The sequence below is a fragment of the Papilio machaon genome, chromosome 6 (genome assembly GCF_912999745.1).
Source record: "Papilio machaon chromosome 6, ilPapMach1.1, whole genome shotgun sequence".
Taxonomy (NCBI): Eukaryota; Metazoa; Arthropoda; class Insecta; order Lepidoptera; family Papilionidae; genus Papilio; species Papilio machaon.
The window spans coordinates 3,285,261-3,303,852 of record NC_059991.1 but is presented as its reverse complement, the minus strand read 5'-3'; the positions used below and the strand labels follow the sequence as shown (position 1 = coordinate 3,303,852).

The 18,592-nt window shown below is 32.9% G+C and overlaps 4 protein-coding genes across 4 annotated transcripts; 1 reads left to right on the top strand and 3 right to left on the bottom strand.

Annotated features, from left to right (window-relative positions):
• Positions 1-254: 254 nt before the first annotated feature.
• Positions 255-4,710, bottom strand: LOC106716525 (histidine-rich glycoprotein). The gene is made up of 9 exons (XM_045678394.1): positions 4,683-4,710; positions 4,395-4,535; positions 3,987-4,153; positions 3,756-3,792; positions 3,527-3,555; positions 1,324-1,381; positions 1,077-1,211; positions 658-824; positions 255-356 (listed from the first exon to the last, which is right to left on the bottom strand). The coding sequence occupies exons 1-9, from the start codon at positions 4,692-4,694 to the stop codon at positions 284-286; spliced, it is 819 nt and encodes a 272-aa protein (XP_045534350.1). The 5' UTR covers positions 4,695-4,710; the 3' UTR covers positions 255-283.
• A 2,746-nt stretch (positions 4,711-7,456) lies between these two features.
• LOC106716566 lies at positions 7,457-14,022 on the bottom strand. The gene is made up of 9 exons (XM_014510097.2): positions 13,965-14,022; positions 13,449-13,646; positions 12,845-13,011; positions 12,654-12,716; positions 10,214-10,324; positions 8,730-8,802; positions 8,308-8,454; positions 7,889-8,055; positions 7,457-7,597 (listed from the first exon to the last, which is right to left on the bottom strand). The coding sequence occupies exons 1-9, from the start codon at positions 13,974-13,976 to the stop codon at positions 7,531-7,533; spliced, it is 1,005 nt and encodes a 334-aa protein (XP_014365583.2). The 5' UTR covers positions 13,977-14,022; the 3' UTR covers positions 7,457-7,530.
• On the top strand, positions 9,429-10,674 carry LOC106716564 (cuticle protein 7). The gene is made up of 4 exons (XM_014510095.2): positions 9,429-9,465; positions 9,746-9,913; positions 10,150-10,316; positions 10,554-10,674. Exons 1-4 carry the CDS (start codon positions 9,457-9,459, stop codon positions 10,612-10,614), a joined length of 405 nt encoding a protein of 134 aa, XP_014365581.1. The 5' UTR covers positions 9,429-9,456; the 3' UTR covers positions 10,615-10,674.
• A 581-nt stretch (positions 14,023-14,603) lies between the features above and the next one.
• LOC106716562 (adult-specific cuticular protein ACP-20-like) lies at positions 14,604-16,054 on the bottom strand. Its single transcript, XM_045678334.1, has 4 exons — positions 15,966-16,054; positions 15,697-15,888; positions 15,288-15,454; positions 14,604-14,769 (listed from the first exon to the last, which is right to left on the bottom strand). The coding sequence occupies exons 1-4, from the start codon at positions 15,975-15,977 to the stop codon at positions 14,709-14,711; spliced, it is 432 nt and encodes a 143-aa protein (XP_045534290.1). The 5' UTR covers positions 15,978-16,054; the 3' UTR covers positions 14,604-14,708.
• Positions 16,055-18,592: the final 2,538 nt, after the last annotated feature.

Genomic DNA, 18,592 nt, shown 5'->3' with positions numbered 1-18,592 from the left:
AGTATTCCGATTAGATTATCTTTTTCTTCATCGCTGCAGTTTCAGACTAGTGGTGATCATGATGTATCAGTGACCCTTCACAAGCCGCCGCCATTCCTCCCTGATAGCTGCCTTTTTTACACGTTAGTTGAAGAAGAGGAGCACTTATTATCAAATCAATTTCATTTTTAGAAAGATTATTGAAAAAGAAAGTCTAAAGTTATTAACATGTATTTTATTTATTTCACATTTTGTAAGCAACAGAAGAAACGGACATAAGACATTTTGTTTTAATTCACATAATTTAGTAATGATCATGATGATGATGATGATGGGGCACAATGTGGTGGGTGCTGTGTTTCACATCGGCGTGGAAGCTGAAACATAAAAAATATGTTTTACTAAATATACACTACATACTTTTACTCTTTTTCAAAACCACTATCTTCACTAATACATTAAACTTCAAAAATACATTGTCAGTTGTTGACAGATAGCATTCATCTTCTTTACTAAGATAAAAAAGCAAAATAAGAGTAGTCACTGTAGAGCTTGAGGTGGCCGGGTGCAGACGGCGCTTAGCCTAAACCTCGTTTACGAGTAACTAGGCTCGAGGACTTCCTCAGGAGCCTCGGCTCGGGTAAAAGGCAAACATTACAGAGCCATATTAGTTCTTACCCGCTGTGATCGTCACCGTGGTATTCAACATGTCTGACAGAGCCGTCGGGCTGGTGCAGAGAATAGCCACCCTTCACAACGTCGCCGTCACGGTGCTCGTGCTGCGATTTAATATCTCCAGTGTGGTGGTCCTCTATTTTGTACTCGAACTCATACTTAGGATGAGTCTGTAAAATAACGCTTGGTTTGTATATATGTATACATATATAGAATACTTTTTTATATATTATAAGGTGGCAAACGAGCAAAAGGCCGCGTGATGCGCCGAAATAGCGAAGCGATCGCTGCCCATAGACATTCGTTTTGCAAGACGGACGAGGCGACCCACAAAAAGAGAATATATCCCCTTCCTATGCGTGCCATCCTCCGTCAAATCCACTGCCACTGTCAATGTATAAACTATTTTTTACAAAACATACGTAATAATCGTGATGATGGTCATGCCCATGGTGTACTTCGTGGTGATGTCCGTCATGGCGAGAGATATGATTAGATGAAAACGCGTGATCATACGCGTTAGCGATAGTCATCAGAGCGACCGACAAAATGAAGATCTGAAAGTACAAAATATTCATAATATTTTTCCACTGAAGAAAGCTTTACATAAAACAATAATTTTAATAAAAAAATTGAAACATAAATATTCATTGAACTTTTGTACAATACCTTTGAAAACATTTTGGTTAACTTTGTTCTTAGTTGTTCTTCTAAGGTTTGTAGTATACTGATATGTTAATAAATATCTCGCACACTTTTATATCGTTTCTAAGAGTGATTAAACAACACTAATTGTTATCGTAACAAGTTAATAGATTACCGTGTCTAAATACTCTCAAATTCCGTGATCAACAATAATTTTAAGTATCCGCCGGTAATGCATTAAATTACGAAAAAAAATATCGTCTAAAATTTATTGTGTAATCATACAATTTGCGGTGGATTTTTCAAATAATGAAACTAAAATTATAATGTAGTAAATATCATAATGATGTAATTTTATTTGAAAAGTTAAACGGTGGAAGCATTTTTTTAAGAACATTACTGCATATGAACTGAGTAGCATTTCCCTCCGTGATAAAATTTAAAAAAATATAACTAACGATCAGAAACCTACATTAAAAACTATGAACTTTTTTAAATCTAGGCAACGCAATATTCATCATCATCATCATCACCATAACTATTATCAGCGTAATATTAATTTAGAAAAAAGAGAAAAAAGAAAATCAGAATATAGATGAGAAATTTTTTGTGACCTTTAAAAATTAGAATTTCACAGATAAAATTAATTTATTTATCTTTGCGCTGCTTATGTTAACTTTTAAAACAAATTAAAAAATCACGCCAAGCAAAAAAATTATGTTTCTTTTTTCAACTGAATAATTGTCCATGCCACTATGTAATATATTTATAAAGTTTTGTAGTTTTATTTTATATAAATTGAAGTAAGAAAATCTACGTTGAGTAGAATGTTTACGTTGAGTACTAGGGGTACATACGTTTAGGTTGCTCTTTTAAAGTTAACTTTAAAGTTAATTATTAATTTTAAATGCTTGTGACAAGTACACATATTTTGTTTATAGTATTTATTAAATCTACACAGTTGTGTTGAGCAACGCAATTCAACAAAATGCGTCTAATTATGGCGGCAAAGTTGACTGGGTCGCACACATCCACGTTAATAATTAATTACAACAACTATATGACATTTTCGTTATAAATTAATTTGTTATTAATTAATTAAATTACGTCGCCTTGCAATTCGATGTTTGTTTGGAAAATTCAATGCAAATATGAATTAAGATGAATGATATATGTTGTCAAATAATAAAGCGTTCATTTATGTATGTTGACAATCTCCATAACTTCTATAACTCTCAGATACTATTTACATGTTACCATACATACCCGAAAGTACATTTTAGTATATAGCATGTATATAGCAGTCGAGTAAAATAGTTTACTTAAGTGAAATGGAACACATCGATTGATAAGTTGTTATAAATATCGTTTTAACTAAAATTACTGAACTTAATTCCAACCCACCTCAGTTGCAACATTCTTTATTTCGTGATTTACTATAATTAGCGCAGTCAAATTAAGCGAAGCTAATGATTAAAGTTAAGAGCGTCGGTGGCTCAGGGGTTACACTTGACTTGTAATCTGCAGGCCATTGGTTCGAATGCCGCCATGTACCAATTTTTCTATTTTCGATATGCATATGCAAATGCAAACAAATGCCTTTCACCCCTCGATATGCATATTTATTCGACGACTTATAGTGAGCTGATAACGATGAAGGGTTAAATCTTCGCAAAGATCTAAAAATTGTTAGAATTGTTCTAAAAACCATGATACGTGTATCCTGAAAGTCCCCATCGATCCCGCAATAAAAAAAAAAACCGTTTCTGAGATTACGATTCAAATTATTTCGGCCAATTTAAACATGAAAAGGTACCTAGAAAAATTCGCATAGAGCTAAATTGGTAGGAATGTTCAAAACACCACTATATGTGAAACCTATTGCGAATTATTTATTTATTATGCGAATTATTCCACCTTAGCATGTATAACCATTAACCACTCTCCCCACTTTAGACCGTTAGGGCATGGGTTAAATAAAATTCTTTCTTAGTGCTTGGCTATTTACTTGGCTTAGCTTATTGTAGATTCACTATTTTCTTGAATGGGTTAGATATGTATGGTTTAAGATTGGAAAACGTTACCGGGTATATTATCTACTTTATGATGTGAGTACCAAATTAGTTCGAAACATGTATCTACGTCACATCAGGTAGGATTGAAGTTATTTGCCTAAGTTAATCTATTATATAGCTAACGACGCTACTTTAGATGACGGCGTATTTGCCTTATATCTTGTTCTTCTTGAATAAGTTCCTAATAAAAGATTTCTTCACGACTTTTGCATAACACTTAATAAAATAAGACGACTAAATAATTAGCAACATTTTATTTTCAGTCAGGTGAAGGAATACAACAATTTAATTAAATAATACAGTTATTTTGTTGTTCAAAGAAAGATTCCATATTCAATATCATTTTCAATACAACAGCAATCAATAATGATGTTTTGGTACTTCATGATGAGTGCTGTATTTCACATCGGCGTGGAAACTGAAACAAATAAATAAACGATTTTTACACGGAACCAATAACATTATGAAAAAATTGGGAGCTGTAAAATAACATTGTAAGTTTAAATTAAATACATGTACATCTGACAAGAGGGTGTTTAAAGCTGAAATAGTAAGTGCAATATTTCAAGGAGCTAAGTATAGGAAAATACGTGAATAGTCTTTTGTATTTACCCTGAATGATCATCAGCATGATAGTGTACATGTCTGTGAGAGCCATCGGGCTGGTGCAAAGAATAGCCTCCCTTCACTACATCCCCGTCGCGATGCTCATGCTGCGATTTTTTGTCACCCGTGTGTCCATCCTCCACTTTGTATTCGAACTCGTACTTAGGATGAGTCTGCAATTGGAAAGAAAGAAGAATTTTGTTTAAGTAGTGAAAGAAATGAGTAAATATTAGATTTTTTAATTTATAGCAACTGCATATGCTTCTGACTTATGCCAGGCGCTACTTAAATATGAATCCAGGCGAAGAATCCATGTCAATAATGTGTCAATATTCTTATTTACAGAGTGTAACTTTGAACAATAACACTTTAAGTATTTTATCACTCTGATATTAAGATGTACAATATACGCACGTAATAGTCATGATGATGGCCATGTCCATGGGAAACTTCATGGTGATGTCCGTCGTGACGTGTTATGTGATTAGATGAAAACGCATGCTCATACGCTTGGGTATGCACAAACATCACCAACGCGAAGACTAAAATCACCATCTGTGAATGTCAATGAAAATATTTTACATGAAAACAAATTTAACATTTATCTAGGTACAGATAAAATTGTCACCAATCCCCATAGTTAAATATTTGGATGAACAAAGTATGACTGCGGCCCGTAATATTACTACTTTTTCTAATTACCTTTGAACACATTTTAAATATATTTTTATGAGCTGTTAGAATGATCGGTTATTAAAGAATACTGATACATAAAATAGAAAATTCAACTCTTATATATTGATTGTGTCTGAAATGAAATAACAATAATTGATATTGTAACATATTGTTAGATTACTCGTAGCTAATGCGGACAATTAAAATTCCGTGATAACAGATACTTTGAAATATCTGTTAACAAAGAAATTATTAAAATAACTATCTTAGTTAATTCACTGATATATTGCAAGCGGATAAACATGCATACAGTTTAATTTAAACAGACGCAAAAGGATAACCTCTTGAATTAACTCCGAAAAATAATCTTTAAAATGATGTTGTATTTAAAAGTTAAGGTTTACAATCTCTCAATATTTTACCCTAGAAAATAATTAATACAGTCTTAATTATTAAATGTCGGTTTCTAACGCCAAAAATCCTTGTAAAAAACATATTGTCTCTTATATCTGTCTTGTTAAGGATAATAAGAGGCATGACGATATGTTTTACACAGGGATTTTGTTCTCAGAAACCAAAGATAAGTTAAGTATATAAAGGTTTAAAAGTAAGGTTCTTAGTTAAACTAGTTTTAATTATTTTTGAATAAATCTAACAGTGGTAGATCCCGCAACAACAATATTTGTTGGGTGCCGGGTCGACCGGTGCAATACCACGACCACACAGAAGACAGGCGTGAAGTGGAAGCAATTCCGCGTTTCGTCTGATGAGTGTGGTACCGGAGGCCTAATTTTAGTCCTCTTTCCCTTCCCACCCTTTTCGTATTAGGATAGGATGGAAAGGGGAAGTGGATTTGGCGGAAGAGGGGACGCATAGGAAGGAGAAATATACTCTTTCTGTGCGTCCTCTTCTCCGTTGATTAATGGTAGGCAACGCATCTGCATTTGTGGATGTCCATGTGCAACAGTCGCCTCGCTATTTCGGCGAATCCAGGTGGCCGTTTGCTCGTTTGCCACCTTTTGGTATAAAAAAAAAACTTGTGAATAGCTGAACATATAAATTATTTGTTTCAATACTCTCAAAACATGTTATTCATTACTTATCATAATTTACTTTACGTATTTCTAAAAGAATGCGTAGACTTTCGCTCATAGTAGATAGTTTTTTTGATTTAAAAAAAGCTACTTGTTGTTCTAAGACCACTGTGAGCTACAGCTGCTGTATGAAAGTGCTGCATTAGTATGGAGAACTGTTAATATGATGATGTATTCTTTAAAACCATACATAATATGGAGTCATGTCCTTTTCGCATCCAACAACTTCCTTTCGTTTTCACGAGGTCTTTCTTATCTGGAAATATTTTCCATTTTTATCTGTAGCATGAAAGTGAATGTTCCGTAATTAGGTATTTTTTATATAATAAGGTGGCAAACAAGCAAGCGGTTACCGGAATTTGCGGAAATTGCCAAGCGACCACAGCCTAAGAATATCAGCATTTGCAAATGCCTAACTTAAATCAACGGAGGAGGGGACGCAAAGAAAGAGGATATTTCCCCTTCCTATCCATCCCATCCTCCGTTAAATTTACGTCCCTTTCTCACCATCATTTCCTTACAAGAAAAGAGTGTGAAGAGAACATGGACGAAAATTAGGTCAACGGCACGCACACTCATCAACGCAACGCGGAAATGCTTCCGCTTGACGGGTGTTTTGGATGTGGTCGTGTTATTGCACCAGTTGACCCGGTCCATTTGTGCACCCAACAAATATTGTTGTTGCGAGATCTACCACTAATTCTCTCTACTTTAATTACAAGTCCGATTTCCTATGTTTTCATAATTGTAGACGTATTAGTTGGACTTAACAGAGTAACAGTACTTTTAATGAGTGATGAATGTTCCTAAGAGAATTGTATAATTAATGTTCTGTTGCTCGTGTGTATATTTTGGAAATGTTTTTATGGTAAACATTCCACGATCTCCGAAAATACTAGAAGTCTTTCTACTTTATATTTTATCTTTAAGATACTTAATATAATATAATAACATTTTATATATTTTATACTTTTACGTAACTACATATAAGGTGGTGTAAATTTATAAAATGACAATACCGGTTCAATATATGAGGTCATATAAATCATGTTCTTGGAGACCTTAAGTATTATGTAACAAGCAGTATCTGTTTTATTTGGATTGCAGTTACACAAATATGTATAATAAAGAAATCAGCTCTTAAGTTTTTAACCACAATAAGTAGTCTGTAGGTAAATATCTTAACTGTTATGAATGTGAAAAACTTGGTCAACAAAATGGTTTCAACTGCTAAGATACATATAGTTTTCATCCTAGTATTCGTTCTGCTTTGGTTTTGTTAGGGTGTTTTGGATATATGGAAAGCTTTATTTTTTATTATTTTTAGAGTGGCGGCAACACAATGGACCTGCAAACAGGTTGCCGGTCCTTTAGACAGAGATACACTGGCTTCTTGAAGGATCCTAAATCGTATGATGACGCATTTACGAAGTTTACGTTTTTGATCTTTGTCCATTTACAGTTCGTACTGATTTATTTAATTTAAGTGCAAAACATACAACGTTAAATAATTGTTAATTTACTAATAGCTAAGTTTTCGAATTAAAGAAATGGATTAAGTGATATCAATTTATTCGTGGATTTATAATAGATTTATTAAACACATATGGCTCTTTAAAATTCACCTCACATTGTTTATTGACAAGTATGATTTTTCTTTTCCATTATTTATAGGTGAAACGACATGTCAATTGAATTATAGTAGAAATAATAAAATTATTCAGAGCAGCATTGTTTATTACTTTAAAGAACAAGAATAAAAAGACAACAATTATTGTCCTCTAATAATGATGATGATAATGTTTCGGTACAATGTGGTGAGTGCTGTATTTAACGTCCGCGTGGAATCTGGAAAATGACAAAAATAATTATTATACATAGCAAGAACAGATAATGACATAAAAATATTAAACTCTAGATACGAAGAGTTATAATTTAATATATAAGATTTATTAGCTGTCGCGGAATTAAAAAAAAAACATAATAGGCTATGTGTTCTTTCAGACTATGATCTACATCTATGCCAAATTTCAACGAGATCCGTTGAGCCGTTCTGGAGATATCTTCAAGCAAACATCCATCAGTATGATACATTAACAAACATAAAGCAATATGGATATGTTAAAACATTTGACTTACCCGCTGTGATCGTCACCGTGGTACTCAACATGTCTGACAGAGCCGTCTGGCTGGTGCAGAGAATAGCCTCCCTTCACAACGTCGCCGTCGCGGTGCTCATGCTGCGATTTGATATCACCTGTATGGTGGTCCTCTACTTTGTACTCGAACTCGTACTTAGGGTGCGTCTATGAGTGTAATAAAATAATTAGATAATTCATTGCTATGGTTGTTATTGTAATTAAATGAATCACTATTAGATGAACAGTTATTCAATAAAAAGCGCACAGCAAAAGATCCAGAAAACGTTAATAATGAAAAAAATTTAACTGGTTGTAAAGTTTCCCTAAATGTCTTAATAAATAATTACAGTACTTAATGTTTAAGATATGAAAGGCTCACTAATATGAGTACATTTAAAAAATATAACGATTACATACGTAGTAGTCATGGTGGTGATGATGTCCGTGTCCGTGATGAACCTCGTGATGGTGACCGTCATGACGCGAGATGTGATTCGATGAATACGCATGTTCATATCCATGAATATGCGCAACCATTAACAAAGCGAAAGCCAAAACAATCATCTGTAAAAGAAATGAAATACTTATTTATAGTAGCTATAAATAGTTGATTAAGTTTTAACACCGTTGAGGTTAAGATACAAATAACTATATTTCCAGTTACACAATCACATTTTTAAGACACTGTAATACAATCCACATTTAAAGTAATGAATACTAAAAAATATGTGTCAATAATAAATGATCAGCTTAAATTTTAAAATAAATAATAATATTTCCAGGTATATTATACCATACATCATTAATAATATAATAATACTATTGTAGCAATAAAATACCTTTGAAAACATTCTCGTAAATAACTGAATTGTGTACTGTAATGCACTGATACTGTTTGATACAAGCTCAAGTCTTTTATAGCAGTATATGAATAACACTAATTGTTATTGTAAAACGTTCATAGATTGGCCGTAACAGATTTTCCTCCTAAAAATTTCGTGATAAGTAGTAGTTTCTTTCCGTTGGCAATAAAATTCCTAAAACGTGTTTGTTTACAGTAATAAACTGCATGCGATACACGACATGTTCTTATTATCATAATAACGATGTTAATTTATTTTAAATTAGGAAAATAAAAGGATACAATAATTTGGGAAAATTTGATATCCTTAGTACCGCAATTAAAACATCCTTAGAGACAAATTTGATGTCAAATACAGATTAGTGTAGAACTAATTGTGGTTGTTTAGGTAAAATAGATGCTAAGCTTAAAATAAAACAGTATTCGTTTAAATAAAAACGTTCGATTTTTTTGATAACTTGCGTAGGGCTTACATTGGAAATAATGTTAACTTGGTAACAAAAATAAGGAACTTTAAACAAGGTTGAGGCTATCCAAAAGAGATTTATTTGGATCATTTCATGCAACCGGTTATACTTGTCGCTAAATATTATGCAAAACCACTGCTACTCATATCTTACGATAAGTATATAAAGGTGCATTCGTTTTTTATCAACTATCAGTCTTCATCCGATTTTTCATAAGAAAAATAAAACCACACCACAATGTACAAGGTATAAAATTGATTAAAATAAATATTTTAAAACGTTCTTTGCGAAAAAACAACTGGATACAACAGATATAAAGAACAGTATTTAAGTAATTTAACTAAGGGAAACTTTGTTCAATCTATGGAGTTTTAGTCCTATATTATATTAAAGAAAACAGAACAATTAGATATATATAGTAGCTTAGATATATATGTAGCTTTTATATAGTGTCATGAAAACATTGGAACTGTTATTGTTATATTTTTCAACAAAAAATATTTAACAACATTTTTAAATCCACCAGGTTCTAGTCGCCGCTTGCATTATCTCTATGGCCGCTGGTCAGTATTATTCTGGCTATGGTCATGGTCAAGGTCTTCTCCAAAACCACGGCAACATCGGTTACAGAGCACCAGTAATTGTACAGCCAGCGCAGTACACTGGACATTATGACAACCGTCAGGATCACTATGTAAGTACTAAGGATGTAAACGTGCAGGGAAAATCACGAACTATTTTTAAGAAAACTAGGAGTACGAGAATTGAGTTTTAATATATTTCAGTTTTGTGTAGATGACAGTGAACACTAAAGTCAAATAGTTAAATTAAAAAAAATACTAATGACATAGACTAGACTTAAACTTTTATGACAATAACGAAGAATGTAGATGTAAAGATATAAAACTAATTATGACCATATTCTTTAAGGCTGCTCCACACTACTCGTTCGAGTACTCAGTAGCGGACTCCCACACCGGCGACATCAAATCACAACACGAGTCCCGCGAGGGCGACGTGGTCCGCGGCGCCTACAGCCTGCACGAGTCTGACGGCACCATTAGAACTGTGGAATACTCCGCTGATGCGCACAATGGGTATGTCACTAAAGAAGATAATAAGTTAGCAAACGAACAAGCGCGATTACTGCTACCTATAGATATTTGTAACAACTTCCACATTGCAGAGAGAGTATAAAAGCATGAATAATCGAAAAAATACTGCGTTTCCGTCATCTCAATATTTTGGCGTTGACGACTGAAGTGTCCTTATTAAAAAAAATAAGGTTTATAGGAGAAGAAATAAGGATTTTACATTATTATTATTATTTACAGATTCAATGCCGTAGTTCACCGTCAAGGACATGCCACACACGCCGTACCCGTTCATCACTAATTCTGGCAGAAATAGCGGACATTAGCAATAGACTTAATTTATGCTTAACGTTTAATAAAAATAATGGAAAATTATGACCGTTTATGTATAATTTATTTCCATATCCCTTTTAAACTTCAAAAAAAAACAAATGTGAACGTTTAAAAATTAATATATTACAAGACTACGTTTCTATTTGAGAAAAGGCTGACTTTGATGTGCAACAGTTTGGAGTAGCACAAATCAGGAATTTATTAAAAAATCCGAACATGAAGTATGAAGTTGAGTTACGTAATATTTGGTTCCTAGAACAATCGCTAGGTACTATTTGTTGTATAGGTTTCACCTCATCTTAGTTTATACACTTATTATGTCCTTAGCAGAAAGTCGGAGACAACTACTGAAGTTGGATGGCAAAACTTAAACTAATAAAATCGTTGATATAGGCTTCATGTTTTTTTTACCGTTGCTATTTGTTAGTTGCTATTATTAGCTGACGCCTGCGACTCTGACCTAAAAATAAAACTTAATTAGTGGTCTTGTGTCCTTCCAAACTATTTTCTATATCCATGACATCCATTTAATCCAGATCCATTCAGCGTTCTGCGTTCTGGAGATACCTTCTAACAAACATCCATCCATCCATCTAGCCATAATACTAACTCTAACACAAGATTCAATGATAAAAGTATTGCACAACAAAGCATATCATTTGTCCTTAAAAAAAATAACTTTATTTTAATTAATATGATTCGTTCATTTTTATGTACCACAAGCACGTTATAACGGCAAGTAATCTTTCAAGTCTTTTAATGAAAACAAAAATTCTTTTTATAGAATTTTAAATATAAAACTTTCCGGCCGTCCACTGAATGTCTCAATTTTGTTACATTACAATATGAGCTCTTTTTACTTAACTTTAGGCACGAACATGCAACTTGTATGAAATAAACCTTATCTTTATTTATCTCCTAACCAGCAGTTGCCCGCGACTTCGTCTGCGCGGAATTAATAAAAATCTAGTAATAAATATAGACTGTATCAACCGGGGATAGTGTAGCTTCCTTTCAGTGAAAGAATTTCTTAAATCGGTTCAATAGTTTCGCAGCCTATTTAATTCAAGCAAACAAACAATCAAATATTTCTTTTTATTATCTTACTGATTCTTACTAATATTATAAATGCGAACGTTTAAATGGATGGATGTTTGTTTGAAGGTATCTCCGGAACGGTTCAACAGATCTTGATTAAATTTGGCCCAGACTTAGAACAAAGTCTGGAGGAACACAAAGACTACTTATTATGATTTTTTTTTAATTCCGAGCGGTCGAAGTCGCGGGTGACAGCTAATATTGGTATAGATACTTCTTTCGTCGTTACGTTACATCGTAATACGTTTGAAGGTTTTTCCTGACTGAAATGACGTTTTTCAGCAATAATGTAGGGATTAAACATAAATATTTTTTTTTACATATAGGTATTTTCAATCCTTGTGGAAATGCCCTGTATTCGTATGTTATGGTTATATTGGTTTATTGTTTTAAATGTCCCATAAGGTCATCTTATTACTTGAGGCATTCGAATATGTCTATATATGTAAAAAAGTATATTAGCAAGAAAATTAAATAATTTAATTTCTGGTAGAATGACAAGTAGTTTGCATAACCTTCTTCTTGCTTGCGGAGTCTTTCCTATTCTCTTACACATAATAGGTCTTTAAAGTTGCTGCCAATACACAATTATTATCAAATCTGTGATACTATCATGGTATTTAAAATTCACATGAGATCGAATATTAATATAGATTTAAGTTAATAATTCATTACGCTTCTTTTTTTATTTTTTTTATTTAAGATCTGTGTTTTTTCTAAGTAGCTTCTTTGTTTTTCTAATTATAAAATTATTGTCATAATACTTAATGAAGAATTATCACAATTTTTAGTAATCGCAAATAAGAATTAAAAGTGTACAGATTAAATGCTTAAGTTTTTATTAAATAATTACTATACTAACACATGACAAGACATTTACAAACATTAGGAACAAATCACAATTATTAATAATGGTGCTGCACTGGCACAGCATGAGTAGCATGGCCCTCACGGTGGACAACGGCGTTAAATCTGAAAATAATAAAGTAAATTATTATGTTTATTTTTGAAGTGCCAATAACCTAATTGCTAAGGATGCGAACTTGATCACATTATTAAGGTTTCATATCATATGGACTAACTTAAATATGACTTCTTACCCGTTATGCGCATCAGCGGTGTACTGAACAGTCCTCACGGTGCCGTCGGCCTCGTGCAAACTGTAAGCTCCCTGCACCGCATCGCCTTCACGTGTCTCATGCTGGGACTTGATATCGCCGGTGTGGTGGTCTGCTACCGAGTACTCGAACGCATAGTGAGGTGCCGCCTACGGAATAAATTAAATAAATCATGCAATATACAATAATATTACCTGCAACAGAATAAAATGTCGACGACCAATCCTACTTAGGTCCTGCCAACAGAGGTCGATTAAAGCTAGGCGTCCGCATTTGTCATTGCGGACGCCATGGGCAGCGGTCGCTTCGATATTTAGGCGGACTAAGGTAACCGCTTTCTTGTTTGCTACCTTATGATATAAAACAAGACCAATCCTCCTTAAAATGTAATAAAGAGCGGCCATAAATCATTTCGTGTTAAAGAAACACATTTTAGAGCATCTCTACATGTCACTTTTTGTTTTTAAGCATGGTTTTAAATTTCTTGCTATAATATAAATCCACACGTGAAGAAAGAAACCATCAATGAATGATACTTTTGTAATATTGTTAGATATTGTATCAAATAATAATTGAAAAGACATACATAGTAGTCCTGGTGGTTGTCATAATGTCCAGTATAATGATTGGGCTGGTGTTGCAATACCACAGCGGGCCCTCCGTGGATCTGTCCGTGGTTCTGGTGCAGGACAATGCTTTGTGATGATTGCGCATGGCCGTGACCGTATCCATAACCATTGTGCTGTCCAGATGCCAAAGCAAGGACGGTAGCGGCAGCGATTACCTTAGAAAATAACAATATATCAGATTAATAAATTTCAATAGTCTAATGATGGGATACGCCATAGTACAACTGTTCTTGTTGTCGTGGGTTCACATACTGTTATTCGTCTAATGTCTTAAACCATAATTATCGGTATTTTTGTGAACCATGATGTAGCACCAGCTTGAAGTTTATTTGGAATGCTAACAAGAAATTACTTTCAATAACAGATGTTCTCTTTTATGAAAAAAATGTTTCTATCATCGTATTATATTAAACAATGTAAAATATGTTTGGTATTTAATTAATAAATAGATAACATTAAATGTTTTTTTTTACCTTGATAAACATTTTTTAATTGTTAATGTACTAGTTGCAAGGAAGTGTGGTATTGAAATGATAACATATTGAGATTAATCCGCTTTTTATATATGTACTGAAGACAATTTTTTGCACCGATTCATATCACATAACCGGTTGATTATTTAATTCAGCCTCAATATATCACTTTAAAAGTTGTTTAAAACAATTTTAATTATGCAATATGAAGTATTGACTTTTTTGTGACATACCTACAGGTAAAATTTAAAAAATGTTTCATTTTGTGTCGTGGAAGAATGTACATATCGTGCAATATTTTTCAGTAATATTTCTATTTTGAGTGTTTGACTATAATTGCTGTATAAAAGAGCGTAGGCGCTCATTTTCCTTAAAGAGAATAGTGTTTTAAACGTTAATATAAAGGCTTTGTATGTATATATTTTTAGAACTTTGTGGAGTTTAGTAAATCTGCAGACATTCACTTCATCAGAGTCTTTATATAACTTTAACTCTTTTGATAAAATTAGGGAATTCATAGAAGTTCACATTAAAATGTTTTTTTTTTTTAAATATAAATTATTGAACATTGAAAAGAAAAAATTAAAAGAATAAAAACAACATTTATTTGTACTAAATTTGTAACAAAACGATATGTAACAAAATTGTTCTTTCATACATTATTTAACAACAAACAGATAACAACAGCTTATAGAAAAATTATCAACATTTAGGTATGGACAAAGTGTCATTGGACAAATTCATTTAGTGATGCTCGTGCTTAGGAACAATGTGATGAGTGCTGTGCTTCACGTCGGCGTGGAAACTGGAAAAAAGAAAAGTGAATGTAGGTACTTAAAACTTTTAAATCACGCAATAGAAGAATCATATTATGTCTACCAAAAAATACTAAATTTCATTACAGTATAGTATAAGGTAATTCTAGATTTGTATTCTGTGCCAAAATTCGACTTTTGAAACGGACTGTCTTGATATATGCACTACTAAATTCCACAATCCCATTGCCCTTGTATTACATATAACGTTGATTGTGGTAAACATGTTCCCCACAATTTTTAATTTTGCATGCTTTTGTGTGTGCATTTTGCGATTTGTACCATGTCCCATAACGAAAAATATTACTGAAAATAAGATAAACCTTCCATTCGATTCAATGTCACCGCCAAGGACATGTTAAACGTCTGCAGTATTTAATTTTATAAGATAAGGAGGCATACGTGATGCGGCAACAACTAAGTGATTATTTATGACGTCCGTAAACATTCACAACACTAGTGTTGTAGTAGAGTAGACTGTCTTGATATTCTCAAAATATGTATTTACCCGCTATGCTTATCACCGTGGTACTCAACAACTCTGACAGAGCCGTCTGGTTCGTGCAGGCTGTACACGCCCTTCACCACATCGCCATCTCTGTACTCGTGTTGGTACTTCTTGTCACCTGTATGCGGGTCCTCTACTTTGTAGTCGAACTCGTATTTGGGGTGCGCCTGGAATTTATAATGTTCATAATTAAGTAAGGCCTTATGTGTTTTATCTGACGATTTGATTGTACTACATTTTTAGGTTTAAAATAGTAAGAATAACAAAAACAATAAAATTCTGACAGTAATTTTAGTTAATACCATAACGGAGCAAAGCTAAAACAGACTTTTTAATAACACTGTCAATTAGTTATTGAAAACTGGGGGCAGCTCATAATAATTGTAATTATTATTTATTCAATTCGTACATAGTAGTCGATAGATCCATGTCCGTGACCGCCATCGTGTCCATGTCCTTTGCCATCGTGGCCTTGTACATGCACCACTTCGGCAGGCCCGTCGTGACGAGAGATGTGCTGCGATGAAAAGGCATGACCATGCCCGTAACCATTGTCGTGGTAAGCAACCGCTACAGCTGAAAGCGCCACGATGCACAAAACCTGCAAATTCCGTTAATGTCCCATTAAATTTTGCACTTTGTTAACACTTTAAAAGGCACTGGCACTGACTTCAATACCTTAGAGATCATTTTGTGATAGTTTTTCCGATTTTCTAATGCTAATGTTCCTAAGATCCGATCTTAACTGATACGTATTGTCAACGAGTTACCTCTTTTATATTGATAAGTAAAGTAACGAGCCAAGGTAATATTGATTTCACTCTATACTTATTGTTGAATATTATCCAACATCGACATTGGTGTGCGTAGTGTTTTTGCAACTAATTTCGTCAAAGCGATAGACATAGCTCCTACATCCGTCAATGCAGTAGTGGTTACCACGTAAATAATAATTACAAGTAATCGAGATCTTGCGCAGTAAAAAGACACAAAGACCTAAAGTTAATTGAACGTTCTACATCAATATGCCAATGAGGTCTGTTCGCTTTGCTGAACTCGCTTTCTAAATAAGAATTATTATTATATAATAATTATTACATTTCACATAATAATATTACAAACATTGTATATGTCGTAATATAACAGATATGACCTAGAATCTAATATGTTGTGTTTTTCACACATGTCAAAGTAACAATTAAATTATAATTAATACTCATGATTGTAGGTTTCCTCTATACATATACTCTAGGAACTATTTCATTTAATAAAAACAATTGAAAAATCTCTCAATTGACATTAATCTTCTTTGTAATTTTTAATCGTTTTAATGCATCTTCCTGCCAGTTTCTAATTCTTGCCCTTAATTCACCATTATTAATGTTGCCATAGTTGATTTTTCAACCTTGACCAAATTGACTGAGTTCAATGTTGCTGTCACACCCTAACAATCTGTATAGACCAATTTATCTATACAAATATTATATACCGTTACATTTATATAAATTAAAAATAATTTAAATGTAATATTTTGCTCCATACATCCTTAACCACAACATTATATTAGAGCTGTATTTGAAACACAATGATATTTGAAATAATTATTTATTTAAGGGTTTATTAAAAACAGTGTTTTAAATTAAAAATAGATTGAACAATTCTTTAACAACAAATTTCTTTCTATTAAAGAAATCACGAATTGTCTTGAGTTGAAATAAAAAAGGAATAGGATTGAAATAGAAACATAAATCTAAGGGGGTTGGGGGGTTATATCACAGTTATTCTTCGTCCTTATGTTCTTCTTCTTCTTTATGTCCGTGTTCTTCTTCTTCTTTATGTTCATGTTCGTTTTTGATGTGATGAATTTCATGTTTCACGTTCGCATGGAAACTGAAAACAAAAACAAATTTATAAATGTTATACCAACACATTGAAAGACAGTAAGTTTCTATTTCTTTTTACTATTTTAAAAAAACGATAAAAAATTGATATTTTTATGTTATTATTTAACTGAAACATTTCATTTAAAAATCATTTATTTCATTAAAATAATCTTATATATATAAAAGAAAGTCGTGTTAGTTACACTATTAAAACTCAAGAACGGCTGAATCGATTTGACTGAAAATTAGAACCAGGAAACGGACATAGGATAATTTTACCCCGTTTTCTATTTTTTATTCCGCGCGGACGGAGTCGCGGGTAAAAGCTAGTATATAATAAATAATGTTCTCGAGATAAATGTTCTAATCGAATAGAGTGAAAATGGAATTGATTATTAGTATTCAATTATTATAAAAATCAAACTAACCCGGTCTCGTCATCTCCGTAATATTCGACAGTCCTGATAGAGCCATCAGGTTCCTGTAGAGAATAAACTCCCTTGACTTTGTCACCTTCACGTTCCTCTTCTTGGTATTTCAAATCTCCGGTATAGTGGTCGTTTACTTTGTATTCGAACTTGAACTTTGGATGAGTCTGGAATAATAAAAAAACATATGTTATTAATGTAATTTTAGCAGCTATTGATTTAAATTAGGCAGCGTAATCCAGTTTAAATCTCAGTTTAAATTAAGTTTGTTATATTAATCTTTGAATAAACACTGGTAACAGTAAACTTACGCGTAGTTGTGTTAAAAAAACTTAATTAGTAGCCTGTGTGTTTGGAAGATGTGAGTCTGGAAAGAATGTTCTTCATCTATGTCAAATTTCAGTAAGATCTCAGGAGCCGTTCTGGACATAACTTCTAACAAACATCTAACCATCCATCCATTTAACATACGCATTTATATTATTAGTAACATAGTAATTTCTTTAAATATGTATTATACAAAAGTTAAAATATGTATATTTTTCATAATTTATTTAAATAATTGTAGTGATTTTATGTAATACTGAAAAGAAAATATTTATATATTTCGCGGAATTTTATAACGGATATCTAATTTTTTTTTTTTAATATCGCCCTTGCAAAGTTGCGGGTGACCGCTCGTGTTAAAATAAGATAATCAGGACAACAACTAGTAATTTTGTTTCTTCATATTACTAATCAAAATAAAAGATTCTTACATGATAATCAACGTAATGTTCATGTTCATCGTCTCCTTTAACGAGAACTTTTTCCGCAGGACCATCTTCGCGGATGACATGCTGAGACGAGTACGGTGGCCCGTGTTCCTCTTCTGCGATTACGAAAGCGACGAGCACAGCGAGACACAGGACCTGAAAAATGAAAAAAAAAAGAGTTAATCGTTTTTTCTGATGATTAGAGTAACACAGAGTTTCTTTGGTGAAAACTCTGAGTT